Source organism: Notolepis coatsorum (genome assembly GCF_963971535.1).
Source record: "Notolepis coatsorum genome assembly, chromosome: 14".
Taxonomy (NCBI): Eukaryota; Metazoa; Chordata; class Actinopteri; order Aulopiformes; family Paralepididae; genus Notolepis; species Notolepis coatsorum.
The window spans coordinates 65,679,348-65,700,227 of record NC_140178.1 but is presented as its reverse complement, the minus strand read 5'-3'; the positions used below and the strand labels follow the sequence as shown (position 1 = coordinate 65,700,227).

The window sequence follows — 20,880 nt, the reverse complement described above, 5'->3', positions numbered from 1 at the left end:
GGGGGCATAGTCTAGCAACGTTCAAGACAAGGGAGGGGAAAATTGGCAATACGAAATTGGGATGGGAGAAAAATAAGGAGAAAAAGTGGATACAAAAAAAGAATCATACACATAAACAAATAAACACATGCACAGCCTATGTACAAAAGAAATAAACATGGGAGGAGTAGGGGGGGGGTGAAAGTATGTGTGTGTATCATGTGTGTGTGTGTGTGTGTGTGTGTGTGTGTGTGTGTGTGTGTGTGTGTGTGTGTGTGCGCATGTGTATGCAAACAGATGTGTGTGTCTAGGTGCGAGTATGAAGATGAATGAGTGCTTGTATGTTGTGTGTGAGGGTGTATGACACTACCATAGTAAGTTTAGTACCTTGCCTGACTGGTTGCCTATGTGTCTGTGGCTGCTGCCCTCACTGGCTAACAATTCCTCAGATACAACCGTTTTTGAACATTGTTATATGAATGTTGTCATTTTCATTACAGTTGTTTGATATGGATATTGGTTTTTATATGACAGACATATTCTACTACTCTACATCATCCATTTCATCTATTCTCTATACACGGAGGACACAGGCCTTCATACATTGACCAGTATTTTACCCTCATGTACACAGTGCTCCCTTGAGTGTTCAATTGAAGCCATTTTGTGTTGTATCAGTAATTGTGTTTGTTAGACGGTAAGGTGTAATGTATACGTCCATACATCAGTGATTCTCTCTTGCGCGTGCACAGTGCACACACACACACACACACACACACACACACACACACACACACACACACACACACACACACACACACACACACACACACACACACACACACACACACACACACACACACACTCCTGCAATGGGAAAGTAGCGATTCATGTTTGCATTGATTCAAAGAAAATCTAATCACAACCACCCTTGTTAGATCAGCCTGTCGATGGGAACGTGCTGGTGATGGATTTTCTTCCCTCCATGTCGGATAGCATAACGCTTCTCGTCTTCCTCCACTAACGCGCTCATGAAGCTATAGCTCTCCGCCTCGCCGTTTCACCCGCACGCCGGGCCGCCACCCGTGTGCGTTTGTCTGTGCGCACGCACACCGTCATCCGGGCGGCCTCATGCATATGCACGAGGCGGCATGGCAGTAGTGTGACTTGGGGGAAATGAATGCGCGGAGTGCAGGGCACCCGGGTCCCTTGCTCAAGTGCGCCGGCGGGCGCTTAATGGGAGCGCAATTTAACTAGTGGTTAATCAGTGCGTTTCCCCCGGTTCACCCTGCAATGTATAATAGACAATCAGCCCCCAGTAACACTGACGCTGCTGAGGACGGTCAATTACTCATCGGCGTCTTGTTAAACACACAGTTCAGCCAGACGGGGACAGACTGCTCTGCTGGTGGCATTATTATGGAACAGAAGAAAGCAAAGCAACGCTATCTGTCTGCAGGAGAGGAGAGGAGAGAGAGAGAGAGAGAGAGAGAGAGATAGAGAGAGAGAGAGAGAGAGAGAGAGATAGAGAGAGAGAGAGAGAGAGAGAGAGAGAGAGAGAGAGAGACAAGAGGCATGCACTTATAGTGTGATTCCCCTTTATGAGGTTGGAGAGAAAAGAAGAGAAGAGAGAGAGATGAGAAGAGAAGAGAAGAGAGAGAGATGAGAAGGGAAGAGAAGAGAGAGAGATGAGAAGGGAAGAGAAGAGGAGAGAGAGATGGGAGAGAGAAGAGAAGAGAGGGCCATTCTGGAAAAGCAGTGGGGTTAAGGGAGGAGAAGGAGATAAAGAAGAGAGAGAGACAGATAGGAGAGATGCTGAGAAGACTTGACAAAAGGAGATGAGAGAGAGAGAGAGGGAGAGTAGAATAGTCCAGAGTAGAGGTAGAGCGAGTCAGACAGAGGGAAAGGTGTATGTGTGTGGGGGGGGGGGTGAAATGGAGCAGAGCAATAAGAGAGATTGAGGGCATGAAAGTGAGAGATGGAGAGCATAAGATAATGGCGGGAGGGAGAGAAATTGAGAAAGGGACGCTGGGGAATAGGATAGAGAGAGAGAATGTGAGAGAGAGGGGGAGAGAGCCTGAGAAAGTGTGTACTCAGCTGTGAGATGAGACCTCTTTCTGCCCGTGGGGAGAGGGGGGTGTGAGAGAGGGATGGAGAGAGAGAGGGAGGGAGGAGAGAGGAAGGGAGGGAGGGAGAGAGGAGGGGGAGAGGGGACTGTCTGATGAGGGGGAGGGGAGTTGGACGCACGCACGTACAGGCTCACGTACATGCGCACACAAATTGCATACACATACTGTATACACACAAACAGACACATCTTTGTCACACACACACACACACAGTACATACACACACACTGTACATACACACATACATACACTGTACATTAGGCCTGCCACGATAACACATTTTGCTGGGCGATTAATTGCCCCCGAAAATATCGCGATAAGCGATATTATTGCGACCGGTTAGAGAATTTTTTTGAGAAATTTATTTCCCAAAACTTTTATTTTGAAGCCCACCGCTCCGTCTTTTCCGGTGTTTAAGACTTTTATTTTGAAGCCCACCGACCGGACCGGAAGTATTGTTGTGATTATCCTAGCCGACAACTTGTCTCGTCCGGTTGTGTTTTTTAGTTTTAACGTTAGCTACTAACGTTAGATGCAGCTACTACAGGCAATCAACGATGAGGAGGAAGCGTCAAAGCAGTATTATAATAGAATAGCTGTGGTGCGTAGGCACTGCAGCACGACTCGAAAACGACCTGTTATAATAAATTAATTCATGTTTAACTTGTTCCCGTCTCCAGTCCTTTGACTAGCCCCACCCGTTCATTGTAAACAATGATGCATGTAATTGTATTAACGTTATTCTGTGTTATTCTAACGTTACACTACAAATAACGCTACTTGGTTAAAAGGAGCAACACTATTGAGAAATGTAGTTAAGCTATGTGGTGTTGCCCCACGGAGCTCCTGTGCTGTGCTCTGTAGGTAAAGCCAGCGGCCCGCCTCCCAACACGGACAGTGACTGACAAGGGGCACTGGTTCCGCCTCATTAAAAACAAACGCGCAAATAGCAATTAATCGCGTCCGTCAAAATCATTGCATTCATTTAAATTATCGCGGCAATTAATCGATTTATTGCTTATCGCGGCAGGCCTACTGTACATACACACACATACTGTACTGTACATACGCACTGTACATACATACATACACACACACACCGTCATACACACACACTGTACATTCACACATATACACACTGTACACACACACACTGTACGTTCATACACACACACATACCTACATACTGTCCACATGCACACTCACATGCACACACACACACACACACACTGTACATATACACATATAGATACTGTCCATAGATACACACACACACACACACACACACACACACACACACACACACACACACACACACACACACACACACACACACACACACACACACACACACACACACAGTACACACACACACACACACACACACATTCCCCAAGGTAACAATCTGATCTGCCTGATTTAACGATTCCTCCACTGGGGCCGGCAGACGACCGTCCTGTATGTAGATCTATACTGTACATGTCTGGTCAGCGTGGCGCTGTGCAGGAGAACATACTGTATGTGTCACTCGCTGATAAACCTCCCCTGACGGTGGCAGAAGAATGGGAGGAAGTGGCGTGACGTTCCCTCCACCCACTCACACATGTATGTATCCATCCACGGCCCTATAATTCTAACCATATTCTCTCTCTCTCTCTCTTCTCTCTCTCTCTCTCTCTCTCTCTCTCTCTCTCTCTCTCTCTCTCATCTCTCTCTCTCTCTCTCAGGCAGTGGACTGATGGGCAACTCCTCGGCCTCCTTCATGGGGACATTTCTGGCCAGCAGTCTGGGCTCGCCTCCCTCCCACCCGTCTCATCCCTCCAGGCCTCCTTCCTCCCCCTCCTCCCCCTCCTTCCGCGAGGTGGACCCCACTCCAGCGCCTCGCAGATCTGGTTCCCCCACACGCATGAAGGTACACACACACACACACACACACACACACACACACACACACACACACACACACAACACACACACACACACACACACACACACACACACACACACACACACACACACACACACACACACCACAACACACACACACACACACACACACACACACTGTACACACACATTTGAATCCACCTCAAACTGAATCACACCACAATATTTCAGTGGATAAAGAGCATTGTCTCGGCCAATGTGGACGTGTGTGAGTCCATGCACACAAACACCTATACCCCCCCACCCTCTCTCTCTCCCTCTCTAGTTTCTCCTGCTCACTTTCACTCATCATAATGGTGTATATAGTGTATCATCATTCCATCTACCCCTTGGTTATTTCTGGAGTCTGTGGGTGGCATGGAGGACATGGGGGGACATGGGGTTGTTTCAGTACTATAGCATTTGTTATTGAATGAATTGAATATTGAATTGAATATTTTAAATGAGCCAAAACATAGTGAACTGCAGAAATTCAGATTGAGTCAAGCTGTTTCAAAAGAACATAGTTTATTTCTGTCGCCACAGAAAGTATCCTCAGTAAGTATCCTCAGTTTACAATCAGAGACAAGTGTAACACAAGCGTCCGACCAGAAAGTGAGAAAGAGCTCTGGTCAGACTTACAATTAAATACATATGTTTGGGATGACAAATGGAAAACAAAAGATGGGTTTAGGGGTTTTGTCGTATCTGACACAAGATTGATATGAAACAAAAGACAACAAAGAGAAGGACAAGATGACATATTCTGAAAATATGACATAATCTAAGACAAATTGTCCTGGGCCTTGGTCGTTGTTTGTTAACACTGTTAAGACTGTTGCCCTAGTGTCTGAGAAACTGTATACTAGTTAACTATATTAACTAGGCTGTACAGAGAATATGTTGTTTATATTTTCTGTTTATTCTATACTTTAGCATTTTTCTTTGTTTTTAGCTATGCGACTTACTGTGAAGCACTTTGGTTGACAAGTGTCATGTCTAAATGTGCTATACAAATAAATTTGATTGATTGATTGATTAACTGTCTAGACTAGAGTACTAATAGGCCCAGTAAGCTGTACAAATTATGTAATAGGATGAAACATATAATATTTTCCATAACATTCCCCCCTGTTGATCAAACCCTTGATCAAAATAACTAGACAATGTTATCACTACAAAAAACAACAATCATGTAATCACCAACAACCAAAACCCCATCTTACAAATGGCTAAATGCTGTTAAACATCAATCTAAAAATTATAAAACAAGAACTTAAACCTGAAATAACAAACGTAAATGTAAAATACTGTTAAAACGCTGTGCAGAAACTAGAGTTGTTCCGATACCGATACCAGTATCGGAAATGCCTCAGATACTGCCTAAAATGCTGGTATCGGTATCGGCGAGTACCCTCTAATTCTGCGCTCCGATACCATATGACGTAATTTATAAACAACACGTGCGGTATCCTCCTACTGAGAGTGAGCATTATAAAACAAACGTGTTTTTAAATAGACCGTGAATTAAAAGTGTCAATGCTGTTTGTCATTTTAACAGCAGATACTTTCTTAAATGCCATCGTTCAGACAGCAGTGTGACGGGGAGCTCTGATGTATTCGCTTGCTGGTGTTATTAACATTAGCTGAAGAGCTAAGCGAAAAGCTAGTTTTAGCTTTAACGTTACCTTGGCTAAAGTTGGGGCTATTCCTAATCCAGCAATAATGGCTGCAGACCTGCAAGCAAAGTACAGCAAGTTGGCAAAGGAGTATTCCAAGGTAAATCACTTTTTCACCAGTAACGTTATTGTCTTGTTTCCATCTAACCTAGCTCGCGTTAACTGCTAGCTCATGCTAACGTGGCTAACTGATCGACCTCTCCCACACATGCACGCAATTAATGACATAATGCGGACAGCCATGATACCGGTGACAATGTTTAGCTTTTAGTGCCAAATAATAAGAGTCTGAGGCGGAGTCTCAAAAGAGAATGTTGAATATTTATTGTGCATTAAAAATCACAACAGAGCCTCTGCTACTACAGTAGCTAACCTAAACGGAGCCGACTGGATAGGAAGTGCAACAACGTGTAACCTCTGTGCGGAATCAATGTCACAACAACCTTTCCGTGGGTGAACTCATTGAGCATACATTAATACTAATCTATACAATCACCGGTTGTTGAATAAATACCCTTACTTTATAGTTATTACTAAAAAACTGTATATATAAAACGGTAGCTGTAAAAAAAAAAAAAAAATTTAATTCAAAGTTTTATCATTTATATAATAATATATATATATATTTTTTAAATGTATGCACTGGTATCGGATCAGTATCGGTATCGGCCGATACCCAAAGCTTAGGTATCGGAATCGGATCGGGAAGGAAAAAATTGTATCGGAACATCTCTAGCAGAAACGTAATCATTACGTACAATGTCCCAAAAGGTTTTATCAGACGAAACAGAAAATGGAATAACACTTTATTACATCAAACAGCCAAGAGTCAGGCATGGTACTGTTACGTATGGCATTCCACATATCATCCACATATCATCCTTCGGACAGTCGGATCACCTCGAAGATGAGTTGGGACGTTGGCATACCACCGTTGGAGAGAGGCGCTCTTTCACCCTCATCTCTTGACTTAGATGATCAACTATCATGAAGTTTGTGTCTCTTTGCAAATGTTCCATTTACGAAGAGCGTATGTAGCACTTGTGTCACTAACAGTAACAGCTGTTCGCCACGGACCAGTTCTAGGTTCGAATGAGGAGAGGAGTAATATACACAGTTAAAGGAGTAGTAGACCAAAGACAAGGTTATAACAGTGACCGGTAGTTTATTCACAACAAGCGCGCTAGCTAGACAATTACAATACATACAGTCAGGTAAAGTGAAGTATCCCTTTTAGGTTCTTTCATTAACCACTCCTTCTTTCAGGAGGGTTAGTTCGGTATCCGGTTCTAGGTTGATTGGATCAACACATTTGGTTCGGTTCAGACGTCTCTGAGGTTATCACTAGCTAAAAGCTAGGTTTAAAGTTGGACATTAGATGTATCCCTTTTTCGTGAGTAACTCATTATCTTTCTTCTGCAATTGCAGATCAGTAAACTCTATAATAGTTTATCGTTTATATAAGTCGGAGTAGAATTCTTTGAATGTATCATTTATTTTTTCAGGGTCTGTTTCAAGTACTTGTTGTGCTCTAATGGTAGTTATATCTGCAAATTTTGCATTAATTCTTAATCGCATGGCTAATAGATTGATCTCTTTTTTTAGTACCTTAACTTGATTTTCTAGTCGAGTTGAGTTGTTGTATTTTAAAGAATTAAATAACATTGAGTAAAGCGTTTCCAGCTCAGCCAGTTTTGTGCATCGATTCTTGCGCATTTTGGAGGAAAAGCTATCAGTGAAATCTTTGATCATTCCCTTTACCGACATCCATATTATTCTGGGGTCTTGCACCGAGTTTGCATTCTCCCGTAGGAATACTATAAGAGCTTCTTTGAGTTGTGTAATGAATTCCTTGTTATTAAGCAGCATCGAGTTAAATCGCCATTTTGGGGCTCGGGAAGATAGTATACCAAATGTTCCTTTTAGGAGTAAATAACAGTGATCTGATAGTGCATTGGGTATCATTTCCACTTCATAGTTATCAAATAGTCTCGGGGATGCAAAGACATAATCTATTCTGGATAATGTGTTATGTCTCGCAGATCGACAAGAGTACTTTCGGGTCGTGGGATTAAGTGATCGCCATAAGTCATTTACTAGGGATGCCCCGATCGATCGGCCACCGATCGTTATCGGCCGATATTCAGTATAAATATGCGATCGGGGAATTCCGATAATGAGTCATATTCGCCGATCGCGGAAACTGATCAAGTGGATATCTCACTCGCTTGTCTCAGACACACAGGACCTGCAAACTGCTCCTCCTCCCTAGCCCCGCCTGCACCCGTGTAGAGTTTGTAAACACAGAGGAGGCGGCTCCTCTGCTGAGTCTAGATAGTGCATTCGACCTGAGCTAACGTTAGCTACCTAGCTATCGTTACTGTTTTATTTTCGCCAATCGTCAAAACAGATCTCACTCGCTGAGTTCTGTCTCAGACACCGGGAGCTGCACACAGTGCTGCGCGTCTTCTGCTCCTCCTCCAGCTCCTCCCGCACGCATGTAAACACGGGTCTAGTCTAGTCTAGTGGGATGGGACCTCCATGAGCTAACGTTAGCTACCGCTACAAAATGACCCAGTCAACTATTCACTTTTAGTTTAATACATGATGAGGCATTGTCTAACTGAACGGTATCTAGCCGGCTAGCTACTGATAGCTCCTGATATCAACAAATGCTCCAGCAATAGTCTAGTTATCTAGTACTAGTGTATGTTACCTCTGTTAGCTCACGTTAGCTTAGCTCACTGTTCAAAACGAAATGTCCCATTCAACTAAATAGTTCACTGAGGCGTTGTCTTAACGTTATATTTCCGGCTAGCAGTAGCTACAGACAGCTCCTGATATCAATGTCTTATAACACTCATTCGATGCATATTCGAAGCCCGGCTTGCGTCGCAGTCATTAACGGGGATAGCTGAGGGAGTAGGGTATATCTGCAGAGCCTAGGGTAAATCTGCAGAGCCGAATGTGATTTGATCAAAGCAGAGTATGTACACACAGACAGTGGAGATAGCGAGCATTTTGACTTGTTGCGTGGTGGCGATGTCTCGCAGATAATACAAGTACAAGTCTAATTATATAATATATATATTTTATAAAAAAAATAAAAAATAAAATTATATAAAATAATTTTTAATTTCTTTTTAATCAAAAACGATCGGTATCGGATCGGTATCGGCCGATATGGCTCACGACGATCGGTGATCGGTATCGGTGGCAAAAAACGTGATCGGGGCATCCCTATCATTTACACAATCTTCGACCAATCCTTTAATGCATTAGATGAATTCTTTTGTTCGCTGGAAAAGGCGAGGTAAGATTTGTCCATCCTTGGATTCCAAATGGCATTAAAATCCGCACCTATTATAAATGAGTAATCGGGAAGGTCTAACATTGCATTGGTTAGTGTAGTGAAGAAACCCACTTCGTACAAATTTGGGGCGTATACTGCTACCAACGCTATTTTCCTGTTCTTGTGTACAATCTTAGCTATAGTTATCCGACCATCTACATCATACCATACTCCCTTTAATTCAATATTCAACTTACGTTTAACTACTATGGCTACACCCCGAGTTCTCGTACCAATAGAAGAGTGACTAATATTATGATATGTGTTGTCCGCTAACTTATCTATGTCTTTCTCTAGAATGTGCGTTTCGCTTAGCAGAGCAACGTCCACCTGTTCTTTTTTCATCAGTGTGAGCACGCTTTTGCGGTTGAGTTGGTTATTTATTCCCCCAGTGTTCCAGATCATTATATTCAAACTAGCCATAATCTATACATGTTGTAGTGTAGTTTTTGGTAATGCTTCTGGAGTGCGAGGCAACAATAGATATACATCCAACTAGTGAGGTCCCGCTGAGAGCCGAGCTTAAAAACATACATATATACAAATAAAAATCCCCTTCCCTCCCCTCCCACGAGAGTCGTACAGGATTGTGTTCCATGAACACAACCTTCGCGTATGACTCCCTCCCTTAAACCACCGGATATCCCAGAATGATCCAATTATCCTTAACATTCCTATGTATACCATAGGATCTAACATTCTAAATTCTACCATAAGTAGAATGTCAACTGTGGCTTGGCCACTTTCCCGTTAAATAAAAATTTAAATAAGATAAAAATAAAAATAAAGACCAAAAATAAGCTTCAATTATCATGCCATAATCACTTACATTTTATATGAACTTGTGTAATTTATAATAACCCAGGCATAATATGGAGGTATTGAACTGAAAAGAGAACCTCAATAAATCAGAGAAAAGAGAAGAAAAAAACAAGAAAAAAGGAAGAGAACATTAACTTAGATCTTAAAAGAGCTTTGCTATGCTTAAACATCTAAAGTATAAATTGGAGAAGTAGTGGAAATATTTCCAATTAATAAAAAGCAGTTTTTAAATACGTATATGCAGCATTTCCCCTGGCCAGGGGTGGGCGATGATCCGTTGTGAAGAATGTTATTCCAGCCGGCCGCTGCTGTGATGGTTCTGTGGTTCTGCAGCTAGATAAATAAACTTATATATAAGTTTATATAAATCAGAAACGACCTTCGATCAAAACAAAATGGACACATATCTTAATCAAATTATTCTCCCTAAACTTTCAGAGGATGACGCTAAACAGTTAGAAACACCGATCACACTAGATGAACTTAGGGAGGCCATATCTGAAATGCAAAGTGGTAGGGCTCCTGGAAGAGACGGTATCCCACCAGAAATGTACCTCTCTTGTTGGGACATAATTGGACCCTTATTACTAAATATGATTTTATACTCAGTTAAGGAGGGGAACTTCCATAAGAATGACAATATTGCACTCATAACAGTCCTCCTTAAAAAAGACAAAGACCCCACCGAGTGCGGTAGTTATAGACCTTTAAGCCTCCTCGGAACCGATATCAAACTGTACTCTAAGGTATTAGCCATCAGACTACAAAAGCATATGACATATTTAATTCACCCGGACCAAACTGGCTTCATAAGAGGTCGCTTGATCACCGATAACATAAGACGATTACTACACGTACTAGATGCCAACAAGGAAGACAACACACCTAAGGCGATACTGTCCCTGGATGCAATGAAAGCTTTTGACAGGTTTAATGGTCGTATCTATGGGCAGTATTAGAAAGGATGGGGTTAGGAAAAGGATTCATTGATATGATTAAAGTATTATACAAAGACCCATCGGCCATGATTACAACAGGTACAATCATCTCCAAAATCTTTCCGGTATCATGCTCAGCCAGACAGGGTTGCCCTCTTAGTCCCGGACTATTCGATCTATCATTAGAGCCTTTAGTACAATATATAAGACAATCCCAATCCATAGAACCAATCATAATCAAGGGCACACAACACAAAATTAGTTTATATGCGGACGACGTAATACTGTTCATGCAAAACCCCAACACAGCATTGCCTCATCTTCTCAAGCTGATTGAGGACTTTGGAGATCTATCGGGATTTAGGATAAATTGGCCGAAGTCGGCCTTCCTCCCACTTAACGCCCCTGCAAAAAGAAATATAACCCTCCCAAAAGAGATACAGATGGTAAAACAATTTAGATGTTTGGGAGTTGAGATATTCCCAACCATAAGCCAAACGGTGAAGCACAATTACATAAAAATCCAAAACAAAATCAAATACGACCTTGTCAGGTGGTCGAAACTTAAAAACTCAGTACAGGCACGTATATCAATAATCAAGATGGACGTCCTACCCAGAATCAACTTCTTCAGCTCAATGCTACCGTTACCCCCTCCAAAGGGTTACTGGAAAGAATTACACTCCTCCACATATAAATTTATTTGGAATAACAAACCACCACGTATAAAAAGATCCACCGCACAGAGAAACAAAGCAGACGGAGGTATGGCATTTCCAGATTTCTACCACTACTTTAAGGCGTACACTTTAAGACCACTAACAACATGGTTTGATCCCCAAGCATTAGTATCCTGGAGAAATTTAGAAGAAAATATAGTAGCTCCACACAAGCTGAAGGGCATAGTATACACCAAATTACCAATTAAGCAATGCGAACGGAGATTTGGCCCCATAATCACTCATGCGATCCGGATATGGCGCGAAACACAAAAAAAATATTCTACCCTACATAAATGGCATAATCATACTCCCTTATTCAATAACAATGCACTCTGGATAGGAAAACAACCTATAAGATTCCCTAGATGGGAAAAGCAAGGCATACACGCATTAGGAGACGTCTTCAATAAACAGGGTTTTTGTAGTTTCAAGGAAATACGCAAAAAATTTAATCTCACCAAGTCCACATATTACTTTTACGCACAGTTATTGGCATGTTTGAAGGCTCACGGTGTTCCATTAAATATACCAATTGTACACCACAGATACCACAAATTCTTCTATGAAAGAGAGACATCAAGAGGTTTTGTTTCAGATTTTTATCATCAATTACTAACGTCCTCATATGAAACCCTCCACCTAGACTCCGTCTGGAGGAGGGATATACCAGACCTGGAAAGTGATTTGGATTGGCAAGAAGCCTAGGCAAATATTTGATTCACATCAAGGAACCCGGACCATCAACAAATCAATCTTAACTATATTCACAGGACATACTTGACTCCTATAAGACTGAAAAAAATGGGTCTTATACAAGACTCCAAATGCTCCTTATGTACAAATGGGGACGAGGGGACATTTATGCACATGTACTGGGACTGCCCACCAGTTAAGATATTCTGGAAAGAGGTGACCCAGCAACTATCAAATCTCTTAACTTGGAATATACCTGTACACCCCTCTGTACTACTGCTGAATGATGTTTTTGAGTGTGCAGTACATCCACAGCTAAAGAGATTGGTTTTATCGGGTATAACAGTGGCTAAAAAGCTGATAGCATCACGATGGTTCCAACTAGTGGACTGCAACCTTGCCCAAGCCCGACCGGGCCCGACCCGGCCCGGCGGGTTCGGGCTGGGTAGGGCTTTTTTTTAAATAAAAATTCGGGCTCGGCCGGGCCCGGGCAGCCCCTCCTTTTTTTTTTTTTTTTTTGTTGTTGTTTCAGTTTCGATTTTGCGCGGTGACGATTTAATAATAAACTCGAGAGTAGAACATGTGCTCTTGTGCTGGCTGCTGAAGGACTGTAGCCATGGAAGAATTGAAGCAGAAACTAGCTAAGGGGGAGCTTCTAAAAGTTGCTAATGTAACTGGGAAGTCTAGTTTGTGGAAGCACTTCGACCTGATTGTAAGTAGTACAACTAAGGAGCCTATTGGAAGTGTGCAGTGTAGAGAGTGCAGCGCAATTTAAAAATACGACAGCAAAAAGACTGGCATGTCCTCCCTCTTGCGACACGTTGAACGCGGTGGCTGCGGTCGTTTGAGTGCTAGTCAGTCACAACAGTTGCCACTGACAGCCTTCCTTCCAGCACCAGTGCCAACAAAAGTTAAATCTGCAGTATTGGATAAATGTGTTCAGTTCTGTTGTCGGGATATCAGGCTCTTTCAATCAGTTGCCGGAGAGGGCTTTGTGTCTCTGGTGCAAGAGCTCATAAATGTTGGAGCTATACCGTCTCCCAGCTAAAGACGTGCTGCCGCATCCTACCACTATATCGAGAAAATGTCTTGATATTGCAGCCACAAAAAAAGACGAGCTCGTCAAGGAAATATCAGACATAATGTCCAATGTAAATGTGGGGATGACCACCGACATGTGGACCGATGATTACCGCAAGGTCAGTAGTATACATGTCACACACACAACACAATTCACAGCAATAATAGTAATAAACAAATTGCTTGCCAGACTCGCACGCTCTGTGTTCAGCATCCCCGCAAGTAGCAGCAGCAGCGAGAGAAATTTCAGTGTCGCGGGGAGAGTAGTGGATAAAAGGAGAACCACGCTGAAGCCATCTACGGTGGACTCTATTCTTCTCCTCCACGACGCATTTAAATTCTAAAGGAATTAAATGAATAATGTAAATAGTTCAAGAGAGAGAGGCAAGGTTGGCCAAATAGGCATTATGCCCTGAAAGGTCGATTATAATTTATTATTAGCCTATACGTTAAAGTTCATTGTTATTCGATTTTGGACATCTGGAGTGGACTTTGTTCAAAGCGGTAGGCCAATGCCATAAGCCAAATATTGTATTATTATTTTCTGATTTATAAGTTATTATTTTCTGGTTTATTAGTATTTGCTGGTGTGTGGTCACGCTTCCCTGTTTTGTTGTGCTTTCATATATAAATATTGCTCTGCTCGAAATCTGATTTCTGATTTCTATTTGTTTGTAGTGACTGAGTAGGCTATTGTGTCGTGTGTGTGACTGTGTGTGTCAAAGAAGATTCCATATAGCCTTCAAATTACGAGTTTTACGAGGCTGGCTCGCGCTGGGAAATAGAATTTGCGAAAAAAGGCTATATAATGGTTGTTAATTTTCAGCATGATATGTGTTATTTAGTTAGACCTATTGGACATTTTCGTTTTTGTTTATTTATTAAGTTAATATATAAACAGTGTTTAGAATATTTAAAACAAAAAAATAAAATAATTTTTGGCTATATGTTATAATATATATTAATGTTTCTTTCGTTTTCACTATCTGTTATTTAGGTAGACCTATTGAACATTTTCGTTTTTGTTTATTTATTAAGTTCATATAAAACCGTGTTTCGAATATTTAAAACAAATACAAAAAAAAAATTTATAATTAATAATAATTAAAAAAAAATCGGGTTTTCAGGCGGGCTAGGGCCTAAAATATTATTTATAGTCGGGCTTATTTTCGGGCAGGGCCTGAAGTTCAAGGGCTCGGGTAGGGCTCGGGCTTTATTTCAAGGCCCTTGCAGACCACTAGTTCCAACCGGAAAAAATGTGCCGAAAGGTCTGGATTATTACATATCTCGATGTGATCTATCAAGAAATATCTACAGCAAGAATTTTGGGTCTCAATGACTCCAAAATGACATTGTGGTTAGAAGTGGTGGAGAAAATAAAAGCTAGCATATAATGGTAATGTCTGGTTAGGAGCGAGGGAAAGTGGATGGATTATCCAATGGGGGGTCCGGAAGGGGGGGGGGGGTACGAGCTGGAGCATATGTGTGTAGGTTTTTAGATAACAGGTATTAAGGGTATATCCTATATAAGACAATTAACTAAAATGTGATTTCATTGGATGTGCACTGACAACTAATGCTTGTATATCTTATCGTGTGTTGTCATGTTTGTTTATGTGTTTGTTTAAAAAATAATAAAAAAATAAAATACAAAAAAAAATTGTTTATCGTTCAGTAAACTCTATATCAGTTTATAATTTCAATAGGTAAGTGTTTAAACATATTAATTTAAACCTTTAAGTGTGCAGGGAATGCAAGTACCTTATTAGGTGAAATTACCCTTTAACTCTTCCTTTGCCGGTGTAATACGAAGAAAGTACCAATAGAAATATTCAAGGTTATAGGAATGCAAATGAAAGTGAAATGACCCTTTAAACCATATTTCTTTACAGGAGAACCAGCAGTGATTCAACTATAATCAATATGTTATCAGTGAGATTCAAGTATCTTACTGGGTACATTGACCCTTTAACTCGTCCTCTTTACAGGAGAACATCAGTAGTTCAGGTATCTTATTGGGTGCATTTACCCTTTAATTCTCCCTTCTTATAGGAGAAATATCAGTGGTTCAAGTATCTTACTGGGTGCATTTACCCTTTAACTCTCCCTTCTTATAGGAGAAATATCAGTGGTTCAAGTATCTTACTGGGTGCATTTACCCTTTAACTCTCCCTTCTTATAGGAGAAATATCAGTGGTTCAAGTATCTTACTGGGTGCATTTATCCTTTAACTCTCCCTTCTTATAGGAGAAATATCAGTACCCATATATACAATGTGCATCAATCAAATACAATATCAAAATACAAAAGGTGAAACGGGGTCAAAGCCCTTGGAAGTCCTTGTGCTCTCGTTCAATCAGTTCGTGTCATAGAAAAGGATATGATGGTCCTTGGAAGTTCTTGTGGCTCAAGTTCAATTAGTTCGTTAATTCCTGATCCACTTCCTCACTGGGAATGAGGAAGGTAATTTCACAATCCTACCAGGCTGTTGAGGCAACAGGGTGTTGAGGCAACAGGGGTAATCAGATCAGGCCGGGCATAGCCTTGCTCTAGATCTGAGGTTCAGTGGGTTGGCTCGCCATCTTGTGTCGGTCCGGCACACTGCCTCGTCCCGCGTGGGCACACGTGATGAGTGGTGGTCGGTCGGGACTCCTGGGAACTGCTCCCGGGGGTGGAACGGGGTGCTACAAAAACCTGGCCTGCGTTATACAGGCATTCAGAAAATAAAAGCTATTTACCATCTTTTATCGCTTCATCATCTTTTCATTGCTTTTAGAATGAATAATCAATCAGGCTACTTTTAGCTATGCTAAGCTAAAGTAGGCTACCTTATCACAGCACGTGGGAATGTCCATCTGTCTTATTCTAAATTAGGCTAAAGTGCGCTAGCATATGGGAACATTCCTCACATTCCATATTAAACTCTCAAAAGCAGTCAAAATGTATATAGACCATGTTCTTATCGTACAGCATATCAATACAATTATAAGTACTTATGAAATGGTTTCTTTCTAGTTTTCATTTAACCAAATTCTTGGAGCTTCGCTAGCATGACTCAGGATGAAGCTACATTATTAGCTGATTAGCATCGAGCTAGCTATTTTGTACATTCGACAATGGATAGCACAATATTGATGAAACTCACCAAAACCGCTTCCGGAAATGGTATGCTCTTTAACTGCAACAACTTCTTCGGTTTTGTAACTGGGGGAATCTTTTATGACTGTTTGATAACTATTTCGTGGTGCTAGTTCATTTCAGTATCCAGCAGCATTCAGCTGTGTCAGTCTCCGCCAATCTGTAATCTCATCTGCCGTATGGCAAGGCTCACCTGCCGTATGGCAAGGCGTGGCTGTCGTGACACCTATCTCGCGTCATGAGGTAATTTAAAGGGCAGTGAGGCAATTCAAAGGATTTGGTCAAAACGTTGCTAATCTCATATGAATATACATATGACCCAATAACATTAACTATTTATGTTCTTACACAATAGCATTAACTATTTATGTTCTTATTCAATGACATTAACTATTTATGTTCCTATAACTAAATAGTTATGAATCTGAAACCTGGGTTACACGTACAGGCAGTGTTTAGCTTACTCAGTGCTCTTAGAGATCTCTGGGTGGTCAAGGTGGATTTTGCAGTAGCTGGTGTGCCTTCCTGCAACTCGGACTGCGGTCGGATTGACCCAGGTGTCTCCTCAAGCCTGTAAAACAGAAATTAACACAAAAGCAGGGCAGTATGATGTATGTTTGCTTACATCACTTTGAATGTTGAATTGACATTAAAGTTTGGATTACTAAAGTTAGAATTGTATCACTAAATCTCCATCCCCTCCATGATCAACCACTCATCTGTCCCTCCTGGTGACCTCCTACAGTTGGTAGTCCAGCAAAAAATATCACGCCAGCGTGATCTCTCACTATGTTGCTTCACCTCGACAGTTAATGCCCATCACTAACCGGATGGTTCCTCTGCGGGCCCTGGTCTACAACCGTCACCTTAGTCCCTATGTTTTGGAATGGTAGATCATGGTGAATAGGGATATCAACATAATCTCCTAGGATTCAGCTACTGGCAGAAAACCAGTTTGCAATGGCTAGCATGAATCCATCTGTACCATCTATACAAACAAATCCATCTATCTACACCTAATGACAACATTCAATGAGAAGATGACTATAATTCAGGCAGGGCTGTACACTGCGACGAGATTATCGCAAATTGCCCCTTAATTTGGCCTGTGCGAGTGGAAAATAATATTTGGGGGCAACCTTGCGAGTAGTGATTTCAACCCTTCATTCGTATTTCACTCCTAAAATAATCCATACAAATTGGATCATTAAAAAAAAAAAACATTAGCCTACAACCGGGGATGTGCGACATAATGTTGTGGTGCTATGAAAGAATCTGTCGGCAATGAATGAACTTACTGCGATAGCCTGAGTGAAAAAATGTTTGCGTGTGGAGTGAATCTGGGCCACGCAACTTGGTAGTTGTAGTCTATCGTGCGATTAAATACCATGTCCCCGTCTGGTAGAGTCCATACACCAACACCAAATCCCATAATTCCTAGCGAACAATCTAAACGAAACTGAATGTGGCATCTTCCTTTCAATAAGTTTAAGCCGCTAATTTAGCTCTGCAAGAAGAACGCAGCGGATATCAGTCCATCTTATGACAACCACGTCCGATGTGGAGAGATGATAAGAGACCATAGCCGATTAAATTAAGTCGGATCTGGCAGTGATGATTGACGGGGACACAGACACTTCTAACGTTCAGTTCAGCCATGCATTAGGTGAGTCACCCACTATTAGGACGTGAAATACTGTCTACTTAAATGTCCCTCCGGGGATCAATACAGTATCAACCTATCTATCTATCTAATAATATGCAATATGCAAATAAGATAATACTAATAATTGTCACGGTTCCCCGTATATGAAATGAAAGTGGCTTGCAACTTACTGCTGGTAAAGCCATTGTTTATTTCTCGTTTTGCATAGTATTACATTCCACTTCTATAAACAATCAAAGTCCTACCGTAAGAGCCTCATACGGGTCAATTAAACCTTTTTGATTAGTCTTTCCTTCGAGCTAAGTTGAACTGAACATTTCACTGTCAAAACCGCAAACTTAAACAAGGTTGCGTCGCAACACGATTTTCAAAATAAAGGTCACATATACACATACGTAGTAGGCCCTTCAATTCTTATAAAAAAAAGTCCCGGATATACATAAACATTAATTGGCATAGATCAACACAGCCCAACACATTGATCACTTTAGGCACACCCTGAAACCAGTAACATCACAAATATGAAGCGGGTAATTACCCATAAAAATAATAAACCTTTCATGGGGTTATTTACAATAATAATAATTAATTTGATTTCTAAAGCACTTTTCATTGTGAAACAAAGGTATGCAGAGTTTCTTGTCCTCCTGATTAATGCAATGGTGTGTGTGTTGTGGTGATCTCATTCAAGGAGCACTACAACCGCGCACGTCACACACACACAGTTTGTTGTTTTTGTTCTATTAGTGATTTACACACTTTCTCAGTTGGTTCATTATAAAAGATACAAACCTGAAAACAAACGCACTTAAATGTTAAATAAAAGGACCACAGTAATGAGGCAGGAGGAACATATTTTTTTGCACTATAATGGTAAAATTGTTATTTAAAAATGTGCCCCTAAAAATATTCTTTGCCCCTAAATTTCTCATTTAGGGGCAAGTGTGCCCCTAGTGAAAAAGCTTAGCGTACAGCCCTGTCAGGTATTGCACCTTTACTGCAATTGAATAGACCTGTTCGCTGTTTACAAACATACCGTGTTCGAGCCAATCAGCAATACCAACCGAGTCACGTGACTAAGTTGCCTCGGACCTGCACAAGCTTCTGCGCCATTGGCATACATTACCACCATTGCAATATTCTGAAACAACATAGCTTTTTGAGCTTTAAAAATGTCAAAGTCTTAAAAAGCGCTTGTTTCATCTACAAATGCCTACAATGGACTAGCTCCCCCTCCTGTACAGGAATTCATATACAAAAAAATAAACACTGGACTCTGCACCAGGTCAGACACCAGAGGTGACTGCATGGTCCAACGTAGACTGACCACGTTTGGCCAAAACGTCCTGTCCATAAAAGGCATCTCCCTATTTCCATAAGGGAAAGCCCCACCCTTGCTTCTTTTAGAGGGCAACTAAAAAAATGGCTGAAGACCAACCAGTCATGTGACCACATGTGACATATCTCTAGCCACTAGTATCTCTGTGTATTGCTGTTATGTATTTGTAAACTTTTTACTGTTTTTATGTGTCCTGTTTTTATGTATTTGTACATTTCTTACTGTTTCTATGAGTCCTGTTTTTATGTTTGGGGACAACGAATGGAAATTATCCTCGTGCTAAATCCGGAATTTTTTACACTCCATGGTGTTCATTAATTTAGCATTGTCCCATCCAAAAATAAAAATAAAAATTATAATAATAATAAAATAAAATACAACAGGGCTCTATGGAGAAACCATGGCACTCCCCTGACTAAAAGTTGTTTCAATCGAAAACAGCTGGATGTCATTTAGCCAAATCAGCAAGCATGGCTGTGAGTGTGAGTCTTTCACCTTTTACATATCTAGCTTTGGCATGGATTGATTGTTTAGATCGCTAGCATGGCTAACAAATGCAAATATATTGTAGTCTGCCCCGTTGTTCTGACCAGGATTACGTTCCTTTCTGCTTCGGGTCTGCGCTTGCATATTTGTCATGACGTCGTCGGCGAAAAAAACTGAAATCCCCCTTTGCAATTTTACCCAGAGTAAAGCTGCCACAGATTTAGGGCTGCACCTGGTAGGTTTTGAGAATACAAAACATTTATAAAAATAACCTCTTAGTTACAAATAACACTTTATGTATCTTATTCAGTTTTTATTTGAGGTCTGCTTGAGGTCAGTCAAAACCCCTAGTGTACATTTAAGACCTTTGGTTGCAATACCCATCTAAAAAATAAAAATAAAAACACTGCACTGCAGACCCTAGAAGGGACTGATAATCAGGGTGTGAGATCAGGAAATGTAAATCGTGAAAAACGTGACAGCACAGCGTGTTGTAAATTCAGCTACCCAGCCCTGCTTGGACGGAGCGTTCCCAAAACAGATTACAGTGGTCAATAAATGCGGAATGGGACCAGAAATTAAAACAGACTTTCCACATTAACTTAAAAAGTTAAGAAGGCCGCACAATCTCAGGAGGGTCATACATAACCAAGCATTTCACTATAATGTACATGTGCCTTACATGTGACAAATAAAACAAAACTTGAAAACTTGGCTGCATGCTATAGGTCTCTCTGACACTACATACACTCCCTCACAGTGACAAGTGATAAGCCCCATATTGCCTCTCACATCACTGGAATGATGGACTTGAACTTGATAAGTTACATACTGTATATATAGTATTACTACTACATATTTATTACATGAAAAGTGCACTTTTGCCTTCCCACACATATTAATTATACTAGATTTTCTGATGTAAAACACT

The 20,880-nt window shown here is 41.1% G+C and overlaps 1 protein-coding gene across 1 annotated transcript in view; it reads left to right on the top strand.

Annotated features, from left to right (window-relative positions):
* Positions 1-20,880, top strand: part of bahcc1a (BAH domain and coiled-coil containing 1a) — a gene marked incomplete at its 5' end in the record, with an annotated part of 128,374 nt that overhangs the window by 47,484 nt on the left and 60,010 nt on the right. The window contains 2 exon segments of the mRNA XM_084329126.1: positions 3,836-3,963; positions 3,966-4,020. Coding sequence (XP_084185252.1) covers positions 3,836-3,963; positions 3,966-4,020 — 183 coding nt within the window.